The following is a 21568-nucleotide window of genomic DNA, read 5'->3' as shown; positions in this document are numbered from 1 at the left end:
TTCAGCACAGTCATTGGAGTGGTTTGCCATTTCCTTCTCCAGTGGATTAAAGGAAACCAAGGTTAAGTGATTTGCCCAGGGTCACACAGCTAGTGAATGTCTCTGCAGCTTGATGGAATTTAGGTCTTCCTGACTCTAGGCCCAGTGTTCTAATCCCTAAGCCACCACTTAAAGTTTAAAGTTCTAAATGAAATCACTTGGACTGAATTTGTACAGGCCTATGCCAGTTCAATCGTCTCTCTATCCTAGCTATAGTGGCTTGGATATAGATTAACAATAAATTTCGTACCAGTGGTTTTGGCAGACTTGAGCCTATATTAAAGAATAGTTATTGTTCTTCTTAAAGAAAAGTTGTGAAAGTGTAGTGCCCTATATTCTCTTCAGACTTTAGGAATGGAACACAATACCTACTCTTAGACTGTATTGATGTGTTGAACTGCTTTTTTCCTTTCTTTTTTTTTTAACTGATATGGGTTATCACTGATTAGAGAGGGGAGGAGAGAGGGATATATTCAGAAATAGAGGTATTGTTAAAATAAATGAGATCAATAAAAATGAAGGAAAGATTGGTGAGCAGTAGGCCAGCAAATGTCAACAGTAGCAATCTGGACAGGGTTAAATACGCAAAAGTTACTGAGGGCAGAGTGGGTCTAGAAGTATCACTGTGCAGCAAGGAGTATGTCAACCCTTCATCCTGGCTGATGGTGAGTAAAGAAGCAATACATGTTAGACAGGGTTTCCAGAGATAAAGTAAATCCCAGAGCTTTGGGAGTTGCAGGTGATAAAAAAGAGTGTACAGGTAGAGATTCTGGACAAATAAAGGTCTGAAAATCATAAAATGGGGGTTCCAGAGGATACAGCTGAAGGAGGGCATATAGGGTAACAGAGAACAGTTATTGGAAGAATTGAATGAGTTAGAGGTGAGACTATAAAAAAGCACAGGAAAGAGGTTTTCATTTTGACAAATGGTGACCGCATCCTAGGAATTTGGAGAGACAGAAGTTGGTTGACCCTTGGGCAGAGGAAATGCCAGTCAATCAGAACTGGTATTTTTAAACTAAAATTTAAATAACTAAGAAGAGAAAAAAGAAACATTACACACTTAAATATCAAAACTTAAATATGAAACAAGAAAAGGAAAAAAATGTCATATGAATAGCACAACATAAGAGAGAATTCAAAATATATAGCAATAAACTTTCAATAAAGCTTGCATATTAGATACATCTTGTATTGAGAGCTGTCCATCTTTGCTTCCTTGTAGATTTTCTTTTGTTGTCTGCTGTTCACTTTTTACTTTGTTCTTTTTTCCCCCTTTCCTTCACCCCACCCCCAGTCAGGGATATGTACATACATGCATATGTAGATACATACATACATGTATACACACATACATAAACATACACTTTCCTTAACAGATTGTACTCTTAATCTTTGCTTTTATGTTTGTGTGTATCTCTTATTTCCTGTCCCTCCTGATTCCTCTACTTTACTTTTACTCACTACCTAGCCCTCCTATTACTTAACCTACCCCCTTCCAATGATCCCTCCCTTATCCTCCCATTCCCATCAATCTAAACACCCTTCTACATCCCCCAGAATTGATTTTAAAAAACAACAGGGAACTGAATGGATTGTGAGAATGATGGTTGGTGTGGTAGAAGAGGTGCCTTCTTCCTCATACTGATGGAGTGACTGGGAATAGAAATACAATAAATGAAACCAATCAACATTTGAAAAATGAGGTACCAGTCTGATCATTACAGATTTACTTTATTAGAAGCATGTGACACAGTCATTAAGTCATTTCTCCCCTAACATAAGCATAGAACCAGATCCAAATGAATTAATTATTTAGAGAAGAACCAATTAAAGATCATTAATTTTCTGCCCTGGAGCAATACACATTATCATCAATAATCTCTGTAGCTGGGAAAGGAACCTCCCTGTATCATAGGTTCTCTTTCATTCTCCAAGCAATGCCACAGGATCCAGTATTTAAACTCTTAATGAGTATTTCTGCTTGGTTTTTGTAGCAAGTAGAAAAGATGGAGCCTTTGGGAGATGAATGGGCAGGTCATCCATTGATTTACAACTACACTTTTGAGGAGGCACCTAGAATAATGGAAAATTGAGCAGAAAATGTTATGGAGGTTAAAAGTCAGAAAATATTTGGATATGACTGTGGTCTCACTAAAGCTAGCCAGTGATAGGGAACCTGTGTCCTTGAGGACACATGCGGCCTTCTAGGTCCTCCAGTGTAGCCCTTTGACTGAATCCAAATTTCACAGAACAAAACCGCTTAATAAAAAGATTGTTCTGTAAAACTTAGACTTAGTCAAAAGGCTATAACCAAGGACCTAGAAGACCACATGTGGCCTCTAGGCTGCAGGTTCCCCACCTGTAGGGAAGACAAACAGAGCAAGTGCCATAAAGTGCACCCCAAAAGGTGAACTAAGAATATAGAAAACCAGGACAGTACATAAAACAATGCCAGTTGCTATTAATCTGGAAACAGATTCCCAGGTCAGTGAGCCTACCCGTAGTCAATCAGTCAACAAGTATTTATTAAGAACCTACTATGTGCTAGCCACTGTGTAAAATGCCAGGGATACAAAAGAAGGCAAAAGATAGTCTCTGTTCTCAAATAGCTCATAGTCTAATGGGGAAGACAGTAAACAAACACTATGGTACAAACAAGTTATGTAGTTAATATGGAGAAAATCAACAGAGAAAAGGCACTAGTATTAAGGGAGCTTGGGAAAGGCTTCATGTAGAAAGTGGGACTTCAGGCAGAACTTGAAAGAAGTCAGAAAAGCCTGTAGGTGGAAATGAGAAGGGAAAAAACAGCAGGTATGGGGGTGGGGGATAGCTGACAAAAATCAGATGAGATGGAGTTTTTTGTGCAGGAAACATCGAAGAAGCCAACATCACTGAATCACAGGGGACATAGTAGGGGAGTAAATTAAGGAGCTTTGGATGCCAAACAGAGGCTTTTAGATTTCTTCCTGAAAGTGATTAGCAGTCACTGGACTTTCTTGAAGAGAGAAATATCTTCTCCTACTCCTCAATTTGTATTAAATTTGCCAGAACCCCAAGGATGGATAGTCGTTTCTGAAGTGAAAGATTCATACAAGTATTTGAACACTGTAATTTTCTTCAAAGTGTCTTCCAATTAATGTTCTTGACTCTGGTGAGTTTTGAGGCTACCAGCAACTTACTCCAAATAATATCAGTGCAGTCATTACCTTGTGCAAATGGTATAATGAAAGATTCCTTAACTCTAGTACATACTGGTGACAGCAAAATGGAGACAGGCAGGAAAGTATCAAGTGATACACTTTGAGTTCTCACTAGAACGACTTCTACATTCCTAACAGGCTCTCAGTTTGTCTAATAAAAAGTAAAATCTCCAAGAAATTAGATAGGTTAGCAGATAGCAGTTCATCCCACTCACCCGTAAACAAACTGATTTTTTCTCAAATTTTTTCTTTTGGTCTAAGTGGTAACTATACACACATATTTTATGATTGCTTGGATTCCTTTCACTGGCTACAACTTTTGCAAGCCCTGCTCTCAAGGCATCCTTGAAGTCAGTAGTCTTACTCAATTCCTTTTGCCTTCAGTTCCATCTTGACTCGTTTCAGGTAGTCAGGATCAGGGTAACCAAAGCTGTAAAGGGATAAAGATTTTGAGGATTAGAAACTCCCTTTTTCAATGATAGCCCTTCAATTACTTGAAGATAGCTATCTCATCCTTCCTTTCCAAGCCCTCCTTTTTTTAGGTCAAAAATCTCTTTCTCTTTCAAATGATCCATACATGGAGACAACCCGAAGACTGTTAATTAACCTCACTACCCTGCTTGGATGAGCTATAAAAATGGGGTACTCAGGATTTAAAGCAATACACCAGAGGTAGTCTGAACAAATCACCATATAGCCACTCTTGTCTCTTTTGTCTTGGACTATGTCTCTCTTAATGTAAGATTGCTTTAGATTTCTTTCATGACTGACTGATATTGGTCTTGCATCTTTTCCTCAATTTAATATTTTGATTTTTCCCAATTACATAAAATTTTTTTTTCAAATTTTGAGTTCTGAATTTTCTCCCTCCTTCTCTTCTCCACCTCACTGAGAAGGCAAACAATTTGACTTAGGTTATATACATGTGTAATCACACAAAACACATCTCCATGTAAGTCATTGCATATCTTTTTCTGGCCCTACAATTCATCTTGTACTTCTGAAGTTGATTTTTTAGAACCAAATTAAGACTACATTTATTCCTACTAAATTTCACTTTTACAAATATTTGACCGAATCTTCTAGGTCATCCATAAGATTTCGGATCCCACTATAGGGTCACAGATGAAGAACTGAAAGAGACCTTGGAAGGCATCTAGTCCATTCTTTTCATTTTACAAGAGAAGAAACTAAAGCCTAGGGAGTAAAACTGACTTGCCCAAGGAAATGGAGGTAGTAATTGATAGAGATAGTATCTGAAGCCAGATCTCCTAATTCCAATGCTAGTGCCAATGTTCCATGCAGCCACATATTAATTATCACTCTTAGGCTTGTGTGCTCTGAAAATCTGGTAACCATGTCTTCTATTTCTTTATTCCATTTACTGGTAAAAATATCAAAAAGCATGGAACCAAGGACACATCTCCATGACATGCTGCTAATATACCTCCTTCCATAGTAATATGGAATAATTTTTGAAAAAAAAAATATCTATAAAGAGTAATATTACTCTTTGGGTCTGGGCACAGTACCCTTTCAGAGAAATAAGTGACACTTTCTCTGATTGTATAATGTACAAAATCATTATTTTATTGTATTATTTCTGAAAGAGCTCTCTGAGACTGTACTTTTGTTTCTGAAAGACACTACTGTACCCAAATAATGGTTTCTACCACAGATCATCATCCTGACAAATTTTGCAATTTCTACATTTGCTTTAAAAACAAGTGGAATTCAAAAGGAAATGTCTCCAACTGGAATGGATTATTATTGCCCTGTAAGAAAAAAGTAAATACAGGAATTCAGAGAAATATGGGGAAGTGTGTATGAAGTGTTACAGACTAAAATAAGCAGAATATGATCTTAAGATACAAAATGACTGCAACAATGGAAACAGAAAAAAAACAAACCAAGAAAATAAAGTAAATTTTTGTACAAATTTCTGTATAATTTGCTGTATAATTAATTACACTAATTAATTATAATTAATTGACAAGCAAAGGCTAAAGAAGAGAAGAGAAAATGTAACTACTTTCATTTTCTGGAGATTGAGGGGGTGCTTTAAGCATGAAATGTTGGATATGCTATCAATGTGTAGTCTGGATTTGCTAAAGTTTAATGTTTTGGGAAATTTTTGTTCAAGAGAAGGTTTGTTTGGTGAGAAAGGAGGTAGGTTAAGTGAATATCATGTAAAAACAAAGAGAATCAATAAATTTTAAATTTTTTAAAAGGGTAAATATCCCTTACTTTGATGGTCCACCGTATATTTGAGTTTTATGGTGTATATCATTCCATGTGATCACATTCTCATTTCCTGTTGTCCGAGACTGTCCTATTGTGAAAATCAACCTTTGATCAAAAGCTCTTTTGAGGAGATTCAAAACCTGCCGTCCTTCTTTATTATCTGGCAAGTATGCCATCCGGCTTGTTCCTGCATAGAATTTTCCTGGGTTAGGATGATCTTCCTGTGTGGAGAAGTCAAGCAAACATCAAGAAGAAAAAAAATGTTCAAATTGATAAACTTTACAGAGGTATAGCATTTCTGAAAAAAGATATGATGTTTTGTTTTACTTAATAATAGGTTTATTCTTTCATTGATATGTTAGCCCAATGATGGTGGTAGGGGGGAGGGGTGGGAACTAACTCTACAAGACAAGATCTGCAGAGTCCCTGCTCTGATTCTTGTCTTAAAAAAGTTGCCTGGGCCACTAAGAAGTTGTGACTTGCCCAGGGTCACACAGTTAGCTTGTGTCAGAAGCAGAACTGGAAACAGGTCTTCCCTTCCACTACTCATTTTTCCTTAAGGTAGCTCTTCATTGTGAAAGTCCTTGCTACGGCACAAATGCCTGCAAAATTCAATTCAATTTAACAAATATTTACCAAATGCCTATTATGTACAAAACATAGTGCAAGACAATGGAAGACATATAAATAAACATTTTCTGTCCAAAGGAATCCAACAAATTAAATATTTTTCTCAGTGCATGCTCCATAGGTCATAGCTGATAAATGAAAGATTTCATCAGGACTTAGCAAATTTAAAGGCTGATTTTCTAATGAATGAACAAATGAAACTGAAACTTCCTGGGGCCAACTCACTTTTTCATCCCAAATAAATATTGCCCAGTCTTCCTCTGGGGAACCATAGTGAATGGACCCTTAGGATAAATAACATTGCCCTTCCAGTTTGCATTTGCCCCCTTAGTAAAATGGGAGAGGATCATACTTCCTCAGTCCAAAACCATTTGTGAAAGTGGGAAGAGAGATAAGGTAAGAGACATCATGGTGTAGTGGAATAGACAACTTAGTTGTGCAGGACCTACCCCAGACTGAGAGGCTGGTTACATGGTCTGCAAAGCAGACCTTTTTCACCAGAATGATTAATGGGACCCCCTCCATCTTCTCTCATTCCCAATTTCACAAACTCATCTTCATTTTGCCCAGTTCCAGTTAAAGCTCATTCAGTTAACCTAAGAAGTCATTTCAGTTAATAAGAAGGTCCTGGGGTAGAGCTAGATTACTCAGGCTATAGTATGGTTGGGAGCAGGAAATATCTCCACTGGTTTTTTTGCAAGTGAGAGGTCTTAGGTGAGATGGAAGAGAAATGTAAGCCATCATGAAGGTATTTATTCATTAGGCTATTGATCATTCCTTATCTTTTTTTTTCAGAAACTTCTCTTAAGGTGTCAAGAGGTGGTTTTAAGAAATCAAGTGGACAAGATTTAGTAAGAATTTACTATAAAACAGGCATTATGCCTGGGAATACAAAGAAAGGCAAAAGCAGTTCTTGTCCACAAGGAGCTTCAATTCTAATGATGGAAACAACATATGCATAGAATTATGTACAAGATATACAAGAGTAAATTGGAGATAATTTCAAAGGAAAGTCACTAGCATTGAGGGAGACAGGGAAAAGCTTCTGAAGAAAGTAGGGCTTTATCTGAGACTCAATGGAGAGACTGTGCCAATTTCAAGCTTTATATACATGGCTGGGTACTCTTTTATCATGATAAAGTGGTACAAAGCTTCTAACAATCAGCACAAACTCTTTCTTACCGTTTGGATGCCTCCTTTCATTTCATAAAGAATCTGAATAGTGTCACATGATGTATAACCAGGAAGTGGAAAAGCCAAGTAAAAGACCCACATTTTTCCTTCTGGCTGATTCCCTTTCATGAGACCATAGGAAGTCTGGCATACAGGGCACACTTGCTTATGTTTCATGGCCTCTGTGATACAAGGGCCACAGAACGCATGCTTGCACTTTGAGAGGACTTTTTTTTGGTGAATAATTTCCATACAGATGACACACTTCTCCTCCTCTTCCTCCTTCTTCTCTCTTTTTAAGTTTCCATAGCTAGATAATCCATTGGAAAGAGGAAAAGCCACCTTGAAATCATTACCATTTTTGTCTAAAGGGGACTTGGAGCCTTCATTCCAGTTCTCTCTAAGGGAAAGAGCAGATCTTTGCTGAGCAGGACTTTCAATACTAAAATATCTTTTAATGTATTTCATTGCTTCTGTAAGGTACTTGGGCAAACCAGTCAATGTTGATTCTTGTTCATTCCACTCAAAGTTTACAAGGGGGTACTTTGTTTCAAAATCTTCAAAGAATGTCTTTTCAGACCAATGCTTTCTCCCTTGGTCTAATGGTTTTAGAATAACTACCTCCTTAACAATCTGAGCTGAGATCATCTGACAGACATCAATGAAATATTCATAAGCATGTGCAGAAAGGTCTAGGTCTTTGTCTTTTGGTGTAAATACAAGGAGCGTTTTCTCAGGTTGGGGTCTGTTTTCCGTTTTTGCTGTAGTGTCATATTTTTTCTCTATTTCTATGATTTCTTGGCGCAGAAGACGTAAATGAGCAGTATTGACCTCAATTCCATTCCTCATCATGTTTTGGGAAACCATTATTTTCACAGGTTGCTTGTAGGAGAAGCTTGCATCAATGAAACGTGTAGCTTCTAAAATATCCTTTGGTTCTCCCTGGAGCATTAACACTTTTCCTTCAGCTTTCATATGGAGATTTTTAAACCTGTCAGCCAGTGTACTTTGGACTTGAAGTGCCACCGTACTATCTGTGAAACGAACTTCCTGAGAAGTCACATTCTGTGTTTCCCTCTGAAATGCTTTGGTAAAAGCTTCTTGAGCTGCTTTTCTGTCGCTGGGCTTATTTGTCTCAAAATATAAACAGACACTGCCAGGATGAAATGACAAAGTACTTTTGATATGTACTTTATGCTCTTTTTCTATTTTCTCCAGAGTTACAGGAAATAAATGTTTAAAATAATCATACAAATGTGAAGGAACTGAGAGAAAGTCTGACTCTTCTATTCTGTGTTTAGGGTCTAAGGGAAGAATAGGACTGTCCCAGTCATCTGGCACAATTTTTGTGATTTCTCTTGATGAGGTTGAGTGGGGAAAATCTTCTTTCTGGACATTTCCCAGGTTCTTCTCTCTTAAAAACTGATATATTTTTTCAATATCTTGGTAATCACCAATCATTTTCTCTATTCCATCATGTCCTTTCTCTATTTTGAGATTTGGGCAAAGGTTAATAATTTTCTCCCTTTGCTCTTCGACAAGTTTGACATTCAGGTAGGCCTCCACACGGAGAAATATCTGAAATTTACAAAAACCAAATAAAATCACAAGGCTATAAATGGTTTTGCTATTTTTCAGATATCTAGATATTATAGAATTAGAACCTTAACAACCCTTAGCATTGACTCTGCCCATTATCAGCACTGAAGAGTAACTGACTTGACTTTGTGCTTCATTTTGGGTTCTGCTTACTTTTCTAAATAGCTATGCTAATGATAATGCCCAGTAGATATGGCATGGGGCTAAGGGAAGGAGGGAATGGTATTGGTAATGGAGAGAACACTGGTCCAAGAGTCAAGAGACTAAGCACTAGCCAGCTATGTGCCTTAGATATGCATCTGATAAACGATGATGATGACAACTGTGGTAATAATAATAATAATAGCATTTATCTAGCAATTTAATATTTGCAAGGCACTTTACATATGTTATCTCTCTTGACACTAACCTAATGAAGCAGCCATTATTCTCCTCATTTTGAGGGGGATATAGTTGAGGAAACTGAGGCACAGTGAATAGAATATGAGAATTGGAGTCAGAAAAGACCTGAGTTCAAACCCAGTCTCAGATACTTAACTGTATAACCCTGGACAAAACACTCAACTTCCCTCAGTCTCAGTTTTCTCATCTGTAAAATGGAAGCAATAACACCACTTATTTCACAGTGTTGCCTTGAAGATAAAATAATACACAAAGTGCTTTGCAAACCTGAAACTACTAGGCAAATGCTATTATTATGTGGTTTCACAGTCAGTAAGTGCCTGAGTCAACCCTTGACTATTGAACTGACACTAAGTTCTATGTACCATCTACTCCACTATAAAAAAGTCTATGGTTTGGAATACAGTGTGCCTTATGCATGCCAGATTTCCTATGGTATCATGAAAGAGAATTCTTCACTTCCAGGTTATAGCTCATCTGGCAATAATGAGATTCATTATGACATGTATAGGGGCATACAGAGGGCAAGCAATGGTTTGTGGTGATTGTTGGAAATTTTGTGCAGGTTTATCATGGCAAAAAGTGCCCTGCAGCAATATCTAGAGGTATTATACAAGATCATAAGATCATAAATTTAGACTTGGAAAAGACTTTGCAGGTTATCTAGCTTAGGTCTCCCATTTTATAGATGAGAAAGCTGAGGGACAGATAAACTAAGGTCCCAGAGGCAGTAAACGCTAGGGACAGGATTTGAACCCAAGCCTTGTGACCATGCCCTTTTGATAACTACAACCTTTTTTTAAACTAAAAATAAACTTACTGATAACTTTTTTTAATCATCACCTTGATTTCCCAATATCTCCCTTCATTTTGTCTGCTTAGGCAGGAATCCCTTATAATAAAGGGGGAGGGGATAGTTCAGCAAAACTGACAGATGCCTCCAAAATTTCACATTGTCATTATTCTACTCTTTTTGTCTCACACTTCTGAGAACCTATAACCTGAAATGGACATAATTACTAGATTGGGAGGAGGAAGTTAGGGAAGAGGAGGAGAGGACAAAAGACAGAAGAGAGAGGAAAAAAGAGAGAAATTTGTGTAAATTATGTAAGCTAATACAAACTTCTTAAAATATGAATGAAATATGCAAATGAGGAAGGATATTTCTAGGTGTGGTGAATGGGAAGGGGCTCTGATCACCCTCTTCCCTTTCCACTCACCTTTGGAATGAAGGAATCGGAGGAGGCAGAAGCACCTCCTTCTTCTGGCTGCTTCTCATCTATAAATCCCTTTGGGAGTGAGTGAGTCTGGGAGGAAAGCTGGCTTATCTCCAAAGTGTTCTCTCCTGAGGTTTCATTTGTTTCTACGAAGACATTCACGTATGATCCAGCACAGACCTCCACCATATGATTGCTCTTTGCTATCACTCTGTCCTTGGCTTAGAGAAACACAAAAATGAAAGGTAAATGATAAAGCTTCAGAATAAGTTCCCTTCAAAATATGTGAATATACTAGAAAACCACAGACTCCCTCAAATATGGAATTAGACCTTTAGAGCTGGCAGGCACCTGTGCTCTGTTCCCCCTTCCCCAAACCCATGTTGGTCTTAGATTCTGTCTCAATCTTGGAAAGCAGCAAGGCAGTGACAAGGGAGATATAGGATTCTATGGACAAACTCTAGGGGAGATTATTGATTTGTCCAGCAATAGAAAATAATTAAAAGAGAGGAACAGATTATGGCATATGTCTTTGGAAGGGATAAGGGAATAGAATTCAAGATGCTGTAGGTATGGAAAAGAAATAGAGCTTTTAAATTTATGGATGGGTCAAAGAAGTTCATACACCTGGCACATTTGGGGTTAATACTCCTAGACAAGAATGGAGATCCTTAAGTGTGGCCATTTGACTGAATCTAAATTTAAGTCAAAAGACCTCAAGTTTCCTACTCCTGTCCTAGACTATGTCTGCATCTCCCATGGAAGAGTTATAAGAAACTAGAGAGGGAGCAGAAGTGGAACCTTGCATGCCCTCCACAGGATTATAGATTAAAAGCTGCAAGAGACATTAGAGATCATCTAGTCTAACCCACTCATTTTACAGAGGAGGAAACTGAGGTCAACATAAGGGAAATACCTTGCCCAAGGGGCACAGTAAGTGGCAGAGCTAGTAGATGCCAAGGCCAACACTGTTTTCAATGTACCAGGCAGCTTCTCACTGAAACACTTTCTGAATTCTTTTTGATACAAATACAAACTGGGATGGGATTTGAATAATACAGACAACATAGGCTTAGTTGAGTAAATTAATTATTGGTGGGATTGGGGGACTATATAATAAGTATCTTACTTTGTTTACCATCAGGCCAATGTTTCATAAAACTTAACAAAACCATTTCACTTTTTGGAATGCTACAGAACAAATAAACAGTTTTGCAGAAAGCTGAAATCTATCATCCTTTCCCAAGGACTACCAATCACTCCCTGGAGAAAAATACTTTTGAATTTTAAAAAATTTTTTATTTTCATCAATAAATGATATTGCTCCAGACAGACGTAGATATTCCATATAAGCTCTGATGGTCCTTTCAAATTCCCTCCATCAAACTGAGTCTCAGTTCTCAGAGGAAGACTGCATCTTCCTTTTCCAGGTCCTAGGGTACTGCTGAAGAAGAGTTGGGGGTAAATCTCTAATACCCTCAGTCCATGGCCTTCACCTGTGTGTTTCCCCATAAGGTGATCAGTTAAGAATCATTCTGGTCAGCCAGACTTAAGAGGTATTTCCTACAGGGGCACAGTAAGAACATCTGGTACAACAGCCTCTTCACTGAGCCCCAGAAGAATGTGACACACTTTCCCACAATTTCATACAGTCTAGGGGAAATGGGTGCAAGGTTAAAGACAACCACATGAGGTAGGAGGTAACTACATTTGGTTGCTGGAAGTCTTTGAGCACCAGTAGATGCTCAAGAAGTCCCCCTTAGGCATGATGTAACCTCCTTGCTGGGTTCTTTTGTAAAGTCAGGAATCTATGTCCAATTTGTCTTTGGTTCCCATTGTAGACTAATTCAGGGATAGATGCCTCCAGGGACACCAGTGGGAAGATAGGAAGACCAAGATCCTTCTGCTCCTTTTAAAGTCTTCCACCTGCCTAGGCCAAGGCCAAGGTCTTGACTCTTGCCTAGGCATTTTTTTCACAGGGGTTCCTCTGGTTCAAGACTTACTGTTGTTATTCAATCCTATCTGAATTGCCATGACCCCATTTTGGGGTTTTGTGGCAAAGATACTGCAGTGATCTGTCATTTCCTTCTCAGCTCATTTTACAGAAGAGGAATTGAGGCAAACAGGGTTAAGTGACTTGCCCAGAGTCTGAGGCCAGGTTTGAATTCAGGAAGATGAGTCTTCCTGATTCCAAGCCCAGCGCTCTGCCCACTGGGCCACCTAATTGTCCCTTTAGCACTCACTATCACTTTTTCATTCCAGCCAATTCTTTCCTATGTGCTTTTAAAAAAGCACCGAGAGGACATGTCTGGCAATATTTGACTTCATCTAATGAATTTCAAAGACTTTCTTTAGAAACTTTATTTATTTTGAAATTAAACACCAAAACCAGCTCATTTCTGTGTATACAAGACAAAAAAAGGATTGTACATGAAACTGTGAGTCTACATTTTATATCATTTATTTTTAAGCGTAAATTGAATTCTACTGATTACTTTCAAAATTGTCCTTCTTATTTTCTCTGCTACCTCCTGAACTTCCTTCCATTCATTTCCGTGTAATTAAAAATTGTTACAATGCAGCTTTTCTTTTCTATTTTTTACCATGATTCCTAACGCCATCCCTATTAAAAAGAAACAGAAAGGAAAAAAAAAATTCTTGGAAAAGGCATTTTCAAGCAAAATTAATCCACTGAGTGGTCATACCCAAAAATGTTTATCTCTTTCTGCACCTTGAAAATATCACCTCTCTGTCAGAAGTAAATAGTATCTTCACCATGTGTCCTTTGAGGACAGGGTTGGTCCCATGATTTAAGTCTTTCAAAGTGGTATTTCTTTATAATGTTGCTGTTCTTGTATAATGTGTTCTCATTCTACTTAAAACCTTCTTCATCAGTTCATTTTCAGATTCTCTGAAATCATCTTTTTCATCTTTTCTTACATTACAATTAATATTCCATTTTATTCCCATGGCACAATTTGTTTAGTCATTCCTCAATTGATGGGCATTCCCTTAGATTCTAGTTCTTTGCTTTTCTTTTTCCACCATTTATTTCCTTCACATTCAGAATCAGAAAGTTTGTTGAGTTGGAAATATAACAGTGCCAAATTCTTTGTTTATACATATTTATGGGTTCAACCCTTTTATTTGTTTCAGATAAGAGTGAAGTTGATCTGATGCTCATGTTTTCACCCCAATTTTGGAGAAAAATAAGTTCTATTTCCTTCTTCCTGTCCATACAAGTCTATTTCTTTTGCTTTTCCTTCTCTTTCCTCCATTAGAACATTCACAATAAAACCAATGTACCTCTAGATCCTCTATTTTTTTCTTACTTACCTCCCTCAATACTCTTCTAAGGCATTAAGGTTTTGAAAGGACACTTGTTTCTCCTCCTATTCTAATATTCTAACATAAAATATTAACACTACATTATCATATACCTCCTTCCAACCGCTCAAATCAATTTACCTTTCTAATTTTCTCTGAACTCTTGTGCTTGTATCTCAAATTTTCTTCCTTTCATCAGAAATGCTTGAAAGTTTTCTTTTTGATTAAAGATAAATTTCTTTTTGCTCTGTAGAATTATACTGATTTTTAAGGGTAAGTTATTTTTGGTTGTGAGTCTATCTCTTTTCCCTTTTGAAATGTTGCTGTGCCAGAGTTCTTATTTATATTAGAGTCTTTGGGATCTTGTGTGATCCCCAATTGAGGTCCCTTGGTACTTGATCTGCTGCTTTATGGATACTTAATGTGGGAGTTCAGAATTTGGGTTCTAACATTCCTCTCACCTTTCATTTTGGTATTCCTTTTAGGAAGTTAGAGATGAGTTCTTTCTATTTTCACTTTTCCCTCTCATTCTAATAGATATGGGCAGTTTTCATTTGTGATATCCTGAAATTAGTATTGAGAGTTTTCTTTTGACCAGACCTTCCTGATTGCAGGTCCAACACTATCCATTCACTCTGCCCTCTAGTTAACTACTTCTTGGGGAGTCAATTATCCCATCTTTAAAGGATGCTGGGCTAAATGTAATTCCCAACTTTAAAATCTTTGCTGCCCTTCTAATGACAACAAGTTGCCCAGCTCTGCTCCAGTAGCACAGAGTGGAATCTGGCAAGGGGGATGGAGAATGAAGTGGGGAAGGTGTTAAGAATGGGGGAAGAGAAACCAGTCAGTTTCTGCCTTTCTTAAGGGACACAGTGGATAGAACTTTAGGCCTGGATTCAGGAAGACGTGAGTTGAAATCTGGCCTCAGCTGTGCGATCCTGAGCAAGTCTGTCTGCCTGTCTGCCTCAATTTCCTTAACTGTCAAGTGGGGATAACAATAGCACTTCCCTCACAGGGTTCTTGTGAGGATTAAATGGGGTAATGTGTAAGTTTAGCACAATGCCTGGTACATAGTAGGCTTTATATAAGTGCAAGCTATTATTATTCTTAACCCAAGTCCTATTTCCCAGTGCCCTTTCTCCTGGCTCAGGTTGGCCTCCTCTTTGTTGCCCTCTTCCAGTTCACCCCTCTCCCCGCAGCCTTTCCTCCCACTCCAGTCTCTGTCCAGCTGCTCCCCCAGCCCTTTTCTGCTCACCTTCTCTTTCCAAAAACTCTACCAAGAAAGTGTCTTCGGTGGGGCCGGCTGTGATCGTGCACTCGCCTCCCCCGGACTTCCTCGGGCTCTGGAAATACTTTTGCAGCTTCTTCTCCAGTCCAGGGCAGGGCTCCGAGACGAAGACCAGGACCGGGAAGGTCGGGCTGTGGGCAAAGCCGCCAGTGGCCATGAGAGCAGGGTCGGTCCTCGGGAGCCGAGGAGCGGGGGCTGCGACGTCTGTTCTCTGGGCTCTGGAGGGGATCGCTGGGGTGCCGAGAGAGGGGAAGGGCAATGCGCTGGCAGCTCCCTGCCCCCACTCTCTTCAGAGGTAGCCTTCAAACTTTCAATTTCGCTTCCCGAAGAGCCCTGCCTATTCCTAGCCTCGGGGCGCGGGGAGGGGTTGAGACCGCGGCCTAGACTGTTCAGCTTAGACCATCCCCAGCCTCCCAGCTCCGTTTGGGGTTCTTGGCTCTCTGAACTGGGGCGACAGGAAAGGAGCTTGGGAGCTTCTATCGGCTCCGTTTTATTTGGGGGGGCGGTGGGGAGCGGGAGTGTGGGTCAGATGTAGGGCTGTAATAACATTGTCAGAAAACCTGAAACAAGGAAAAGCACCAGTTTGGTTTTTCCTTTCTTTTAAAAAGACACCCAGGTGTCTTCAGTGCACCCTTAAATTTTCTGAATTACCTATCAGCTGGGAAATAATTACGGGACCCAAGTCTCCTCCCACCTCAAAGTCTCGAGTTTCATAGGATCTTGCTTAAATTTCAAAATTGGAAGCGAACTTTGAGGTTATCTACTAGGAGAGTTCTCAACCTGGTGTCCAGAGGCTGCGGTTCCGTGGATAAATTTCCCTGGCGTCTAAGAAGTTGGGTTTTTCGAAAAAAAAACTTTTTTTTTTGGTATCTGTTTCAGCATAATTGGCTTCCTCTGTAATTCTTCGTTCTTTATTTTACGTATGTAAAAATCTTATTCTGAGAAGGGGTCCATAGGTTTTAACTGTCGGCCAGTGAGTTCCCTGAAAAAAAAAAAACGGCTAAGAAACCCTGATCTAGACCAACACCTTAATTTGCCAAGAAGGAAACTGAGTCCTAAACAGGCTAAGTGACTCATTCAAGGTCTGAAAAGGAGTATGGAGCACAGTCAAGATTCAAACGCAGGATGTCTGACTTTTAGCTAGAACCAGTAATGTGATGGAGACAGCCTGAACTGCTGAGAGGTGACTTGAATTTCCAGTGAATACAAAAATCGCAAACATTACAAAAGAGAACTTTGGTTAAATTGGTTACCTAGACTTATGAATGTGAGGAAGAAAATGTTAATGATGCAGGTGAACCTTAAAAGTTTGCCGTGATTTTCTGGAAGCATACCCCAGGATTTAGGCCTCTTTCTACTCCTGGATGGGACAGGTTGGTGGTACAGTGGACAGAACACCAGGCCTGAAAACAAGAGGAATTTCATGAGTTCAAATCTGGCCTCTCAGACACTTAGTAACTGTATGACCTTGGACAAGTAACTTAACCCACTTTCTCTCGGTTTCCTCTTCTGTAAAAAGAGTAAGAGAAGAAATTGCAAACCACTGCACTATCTTTGCCAAGAAAATGCAAAGAAAATGCCAAATGGAGGTCTGTCAAAGAGTTGGATACAACTGAATAACTGCTGATTATGAGGGGGCCTAGGGGTATTGGGGGAGGGTGCAGATCTGTAAGAGTAAATGCAAACTAATTCTACTTTTCACTAATCTGTTTAAGAGGAAATGAATATATTCACCAACCCTTAGAAAAAGCTGTTAACAATGATATCTAGTATTTAAAGTGCTTTAAGATTTACAAAGCACCTTACAAATATCTCAATTTATTCTCACAACTCTGGTAGATAATTGCTTTTATTATTTCCCATTTCACAGACGAGGAAATTGAGGCAGGTTAAGTGAGTTGCCCAAGGGAGTAAGTGTTTGAGGCATTATTTGAACTCAGATCTTCCTGACTCTAGACCCAGTGCCCTAACCACTGTAACCAATAGCTTTCATGTGGAGCCCTCACAGAGTCCACCACTAGGCATGGCATCTCTGCTGCATAGATTGCTTATTTGGGATAATTCCTCATAGGCAAGAACATCTCTGCTGGGCAGGTTCCTCCCTAGGCAGTCTAGATCTTCTTTTAGGACCTAATATCTCTGTTGGGAAAAGTCAGTCCACTGAACTCTTTGGACTTGTTCCTCATTGGGCATCTGTAGTCTTCATTACCTGGAGACTTGGTTACAATTTTTGAGTAGGGTTCTGCTATACTCTGTCAGAAAAACCAGAGATTCTTCAGTTTAACTGTTTTTCTTTCTTACAAAGGAGTGTTCTATGCCTGTGCACATGTGTGTGTGTGTGTGTGCATGCATGTGTGTGTGTAAGTATATTGAATAATGATTATGGTATAAAAAGTTAAAAGTATTCATAAACCTTTTTTTATGGTTGAGCGATGCCACATGGAGTAAAAAAAAATAGCCCATCTAAGGAGTTTAAACTTTACTTCATAAAGTAGGATGACACTAAAGATTTTAAGAAGGAAAGTGATATAAATTAGTGTTTGAGGAGGGTTAGTCTGGTGGTAAACTACCCCTACCACAAAAGCAGCTGGAATATAGAGGTTTCTTTGTTTCAGAAAAAAATAGCGGCCACATAGCCACTGATAGCCCCATCACAAAACACCCAGTGAGATAGCTTTTTGCATCCTCAGTCCTGATGGATCCTTCATTCTGAAATGGGCTACATTCCACATGTAAGATTAGATAGAGAGAAGATATATAGATTTATATAAGATTGGTATAATCAGAGGTGGGGAAACCTGCAGACACAAAGCCACATGTGGCCCTCTAGGTCCTCAAGTGTGGTCCTTTGCATCCAAACTTCATAAAACAAATCCCGGTTTGTTTGGATTCAGTCAAAGGGCCATACCTGAGGACCTGGAGGACCACATGTGGCCTCAAGGCTGCAGATTCCCCACCCTGGAGACATAGATAATATAGATAGATATAGACAGAGGCATAGATATAGTTTTTTTGTCTCCCCTCAGATGCTGATTTTGTTGTCTTCCCCTCTGCCAACTCAGAAGCATCCATCTGGCATTGTATGCATGCTCTTCATTGTGACTGAGCTACTATACTTCTGCCAGCTATAACTGCTTGTCATTTTTATTGTAGCTTAAAGTGTTAAGTACATGAATGAATTAATACATGAATGTAATCTTCTACACAAGGAGAAGATAATTTTGAGGTAAAGGAAGATAATTTTTTTTTTAAAGAACTCATTAGTCCAAAATACAAAAGTGTGCTAAATTGAAATGAGAAAAAGGAAAGTGGCAAAAAGAAAAACAAAAATTAACAATATAATTGAAACATAAGAAACATGATTTGTAAATAAGAAATTTAGAGTAAGAAATTTACAGTGGCATAACAAAAAACCTAGAAAGGGAAATATAGTCATACAATGAGAAATATAGCAATGAAACAGAATTACTCTGAGTTAAAAGGCATTTACAAGCACCTAGAGATTATTCAAATTTAATGAGAAGATCCTAATTTCTACCTATATACCTATGCAAAGTTGGTCTATGATCTTCAGAATGAACAGTTTAATTCTGTAACAACAGTGTCTCTTGTCCCTACTTACAGTAAAACCCTCTGACCAATGAGGAATCATGAGTACCATATGACTTTGGCCTCTACAGTGAGGCAGATACAGGAATTAAATGAATTTCTTGTAAACATTCAGAGGATGATTCTGGCCAGCTCCACAGTAACTTGCCTGATGAGATGAATGCCTCAGTCAGGGTATGGAATAAATTCTTTCAGTACCTGAGGTCATATCTTTGCTTCATTCCCTCACTAAGGGAAAGTTTCCTCTAAGGCTAAGCAGCTCTTGAGGATCTTGCTATGCCCCAAGATCAACTCCCCAGAAACTGAGAAAGATGCTTAGAGAACAGCAGGGCATTTTTATCTCTGGCATGTGGTTTTACCCAATTTTACTCTTGTAAATTGCAAGCCTATGACATAATGGAATGGTAATGCAATGCCTATATCCTGAATCTCCTGCCATTTTTGAGATGGTAATGATGACTCCAAAGGGGGAAATCTATTTAAGCTAGATCTCAAGAAGCTTGGAGGGTGGGAAGTATCTTCACATCCTTATCTCTGTCTTTATTTTAGTTCTTGGTGATTGACTTGGTCATTCCTGCTTCTCCTATGTCTTCTCCCTAAGAATTAACACAACTAATCCCTCTGAAAGACAGGAAGCATGCAGACAGGAAGCATGCAGTGTGGTACATAACTAGGAACGTTAACCTCCTCATACTCAGAGGTTGAAAGGAAGATCTGCATATCCAGGATTTCTTGTGCTCTACACATACACACACACACACACACACACACACACACACACACACACACAATTGGGGAATCTGGAATCAGGGCCCTGGGTCTTACTCTGTTGTGCTTCTAGAGAACTTACTCTTATTGAAAAAATTTATGGTTATATTAGTTATTACTAACATGAAGAAATTGATGGAAATCTTGCTTCCTCTAGATGGAGCAATGAAAACTCATTCTCCTTGCTTGTATAGATATTTTAAAAAATAATCCATTATTTTTTAATATTTTCACTGAACACTGGAGGAATGTTGCTCAGTAGTATAACTTTAACCATGCATCCGGTGATTTCACCAACACCTCTTTTGCTTAATTTCCCAAAATTCTATGTACTGCCCCTTCCATGGTTTGATTCCATTCTTTCCATCATTTTATTATTTTCCCAAGAGTATAAAATGGTTTACTTTGCTCCACCTTTTGAGAGATTTTGGGGTCTAGACCAGACTGGAATTTATGGTGGATCTTTCCCATATGTTGCATGTTAATCAATAAAGGAAATATATCTTGGCTATGCTATAGTATAAGATAGGTAGCTATTTATTCAGTGTGGTAGGAATGCAGTGAGACAATATTATTTCACTCATACTATATTCCTTTTTAAAACTTTTAAAACTTTATTTCTAATTTATGAATAAAATCAACATTTCCATAACACGATATAATAAAAAAGATGATTGTATATGAAATTGCAAAACTGTTATGTACAACTACCTATTCCTTTTAAATATATGATAAAGTTCTCATGGAAATTTCTTTTTTTCTTCCCTCCCCACCCCTGTCCTAGAGATGGCTACCATTAGATGCAAATAAGTATATATGTGTAAAATTATTCTATTTATCAGTTCTTTCCCTGGATGCAGATAGCCTCTTTCTTCAAATGTCCTTTATCCATACCTCTCCCCATTCAAAGGAGAAGGATTCTTCTATAGGGTGCCTTCTGGAGAAGAAAGAGATTTCCTTGTAGCTGGAAAACTAAAACCATGTCATGAAGGGCATGTTTGCATTTCACCAACTCTCCATGAAATTTCTACAGTTGCTTGAACAGTGCGGGAGGATGGTGAAGAAAAATTGTTAAAAAGCTTTCTTAGTGTCTGTACCTTTGGCTTGTATTGGTTGTGGTGGGTTGGGGGAAGGGAAAGATGAAAGAGTCTAATGGGCTTTTGAGTGATTTATATTTCTGTATTTGTTCATGGGGTCCATCGCATCCTTTGAGTCTTAGACATTTTCTGTGAGAGGAGAAACAAAAGACTGTGCCATGTCCAATAACAATATTGTAGACTTGAATACCTATGTGGAATTGAGTATCCTATTACAAATCTTTGAATAAGCAGACAAAGCCATACCTGAACTTTAATTAGGAGATTTTCCTGGATTAACTCTGAATGGAATGAAGAAAATCAAAAAGAGCAGCTCAGCTTTCAAGGGAAAAAAACCCTAGGCCATGTCAGTCCAGAATCCATAAAGCAATGATTTGTCATATGTAATGAAGAAACATCAAAGCCTTTCCCACTAGAAACAGCAGAAAACTTGTGCTGGCCACTCTTGTCATTATTATTGGAAATACTTTTAGGAGCACTAGTTGTAGGAATAAGGCACAAAAAGGGAAATAGAAATATGCATAAGCAAAAAAGATTAAAATATTTGTATCAGAAGGTGGCAAGATTGTTTAAAAAACGTAGAGGATTCAATAAGAATATTACTCAAACATTACATTGAGAAGTTTTTGTGCAAACAAAACCAATGCAACTAAGATTAGGAGGGAAGCTGAAAACTGGGAAAGAATTTTTACTAGTGCCTATGTTAAAGGCCTCATTTCTAAAATATATAGAGAACTGAGTCAAATGTACAAGAATACAAGTCATTCCCCAATTCATAAATGGTCAAAGGATATGAACAGGCAGTTTTCAGAGGATGAAATTAAAGCTATCTATAATCATAAGAAAAGTACTCTAAATCACTATTGATTAGAGAGATGAGAAATCACATCACACCTTTCAGATTGGCTAACATGACAAAACAGGAAGATGATAAATATTGGAGAAGATGTGGGAGAGTTGGAACACTAATTC

At 38.5% G+C, this 21568-nt stretch overlaps 1 protein-coding gene across 1 annotated transcript; it reads right to left on the bottom strand.

Moving 5' to 3' along the window:
• Window positions 1-1754: 1754 nt before the first annotated feature.
• DTX3L (deltex E3 ubiquitin ligase 3L) lies at window positions 1755-15759 on the bottom strand. The gene is made up of 5 exons (XM_072613807.1): window positions 15090-15759; window positions 10511-10728; window positions 7299-8867; window positions 5490-5707; window positions 1755-3672 (listed from the first exon to the last, which is right to left on the bottom strand). Exons 1-5 carry the CDS (start codon window positions 15277-15279, stop codon window positions 3603-3605), a joined length of 2265 nt encoding a protein of 754 aa, XP_072469908.1. The 5' UTR covers window positions 15280-15759; the 3' UTR covers window positions 1755-3602.
• Between the last annotated feature and the right edge of the window lie 5809 nt (window positions 15760-21568).

Source organism: Notamacropus eugenii, chromosome 5 (assembly GCF_028372415.1).
Source record: "Notamacropus eugenii isolate mMacEug1 chromosome 5, mMacEug1.pri_v2, whole genome shotgun sequence".
NCBI lineage: Eukaryota > Metazoa > Chordata > Mammalia > Diprotodontia > Macropodidae > Notamacropus > Notamacropus eugenii.
Note: the sequence above shows the minus strand (reverse complement) of the source record. Positions and strands in the feature narration are given on the sequence as shown.

Excerpts from the sequence above, each read along its gene's own strand:
- DTX3L (XM_072613807.1), bottom strand. The coding sequence starts at position 15,279 with ATGGCCACTGGCGGCTTTGCCCACAGCCCGACCTTCCCGGTCCTGGTC. Across the intron at positions 10,729-15,089 it reads AGAGTTTTTGGAAAGAGAAG|CCAAGGACAGAGTGATAGCA; the intron begins GTGAGCAGAAAA and ends TGTTTCTCTAAG. Across the intron at positions 3,673-5,489 it reads ATATACGGTGGACCATCAAA|CTTTGGTTACCCTGATCCTG; the intron begins GTAAGGGATATT and ends ATCCCTTTACAG.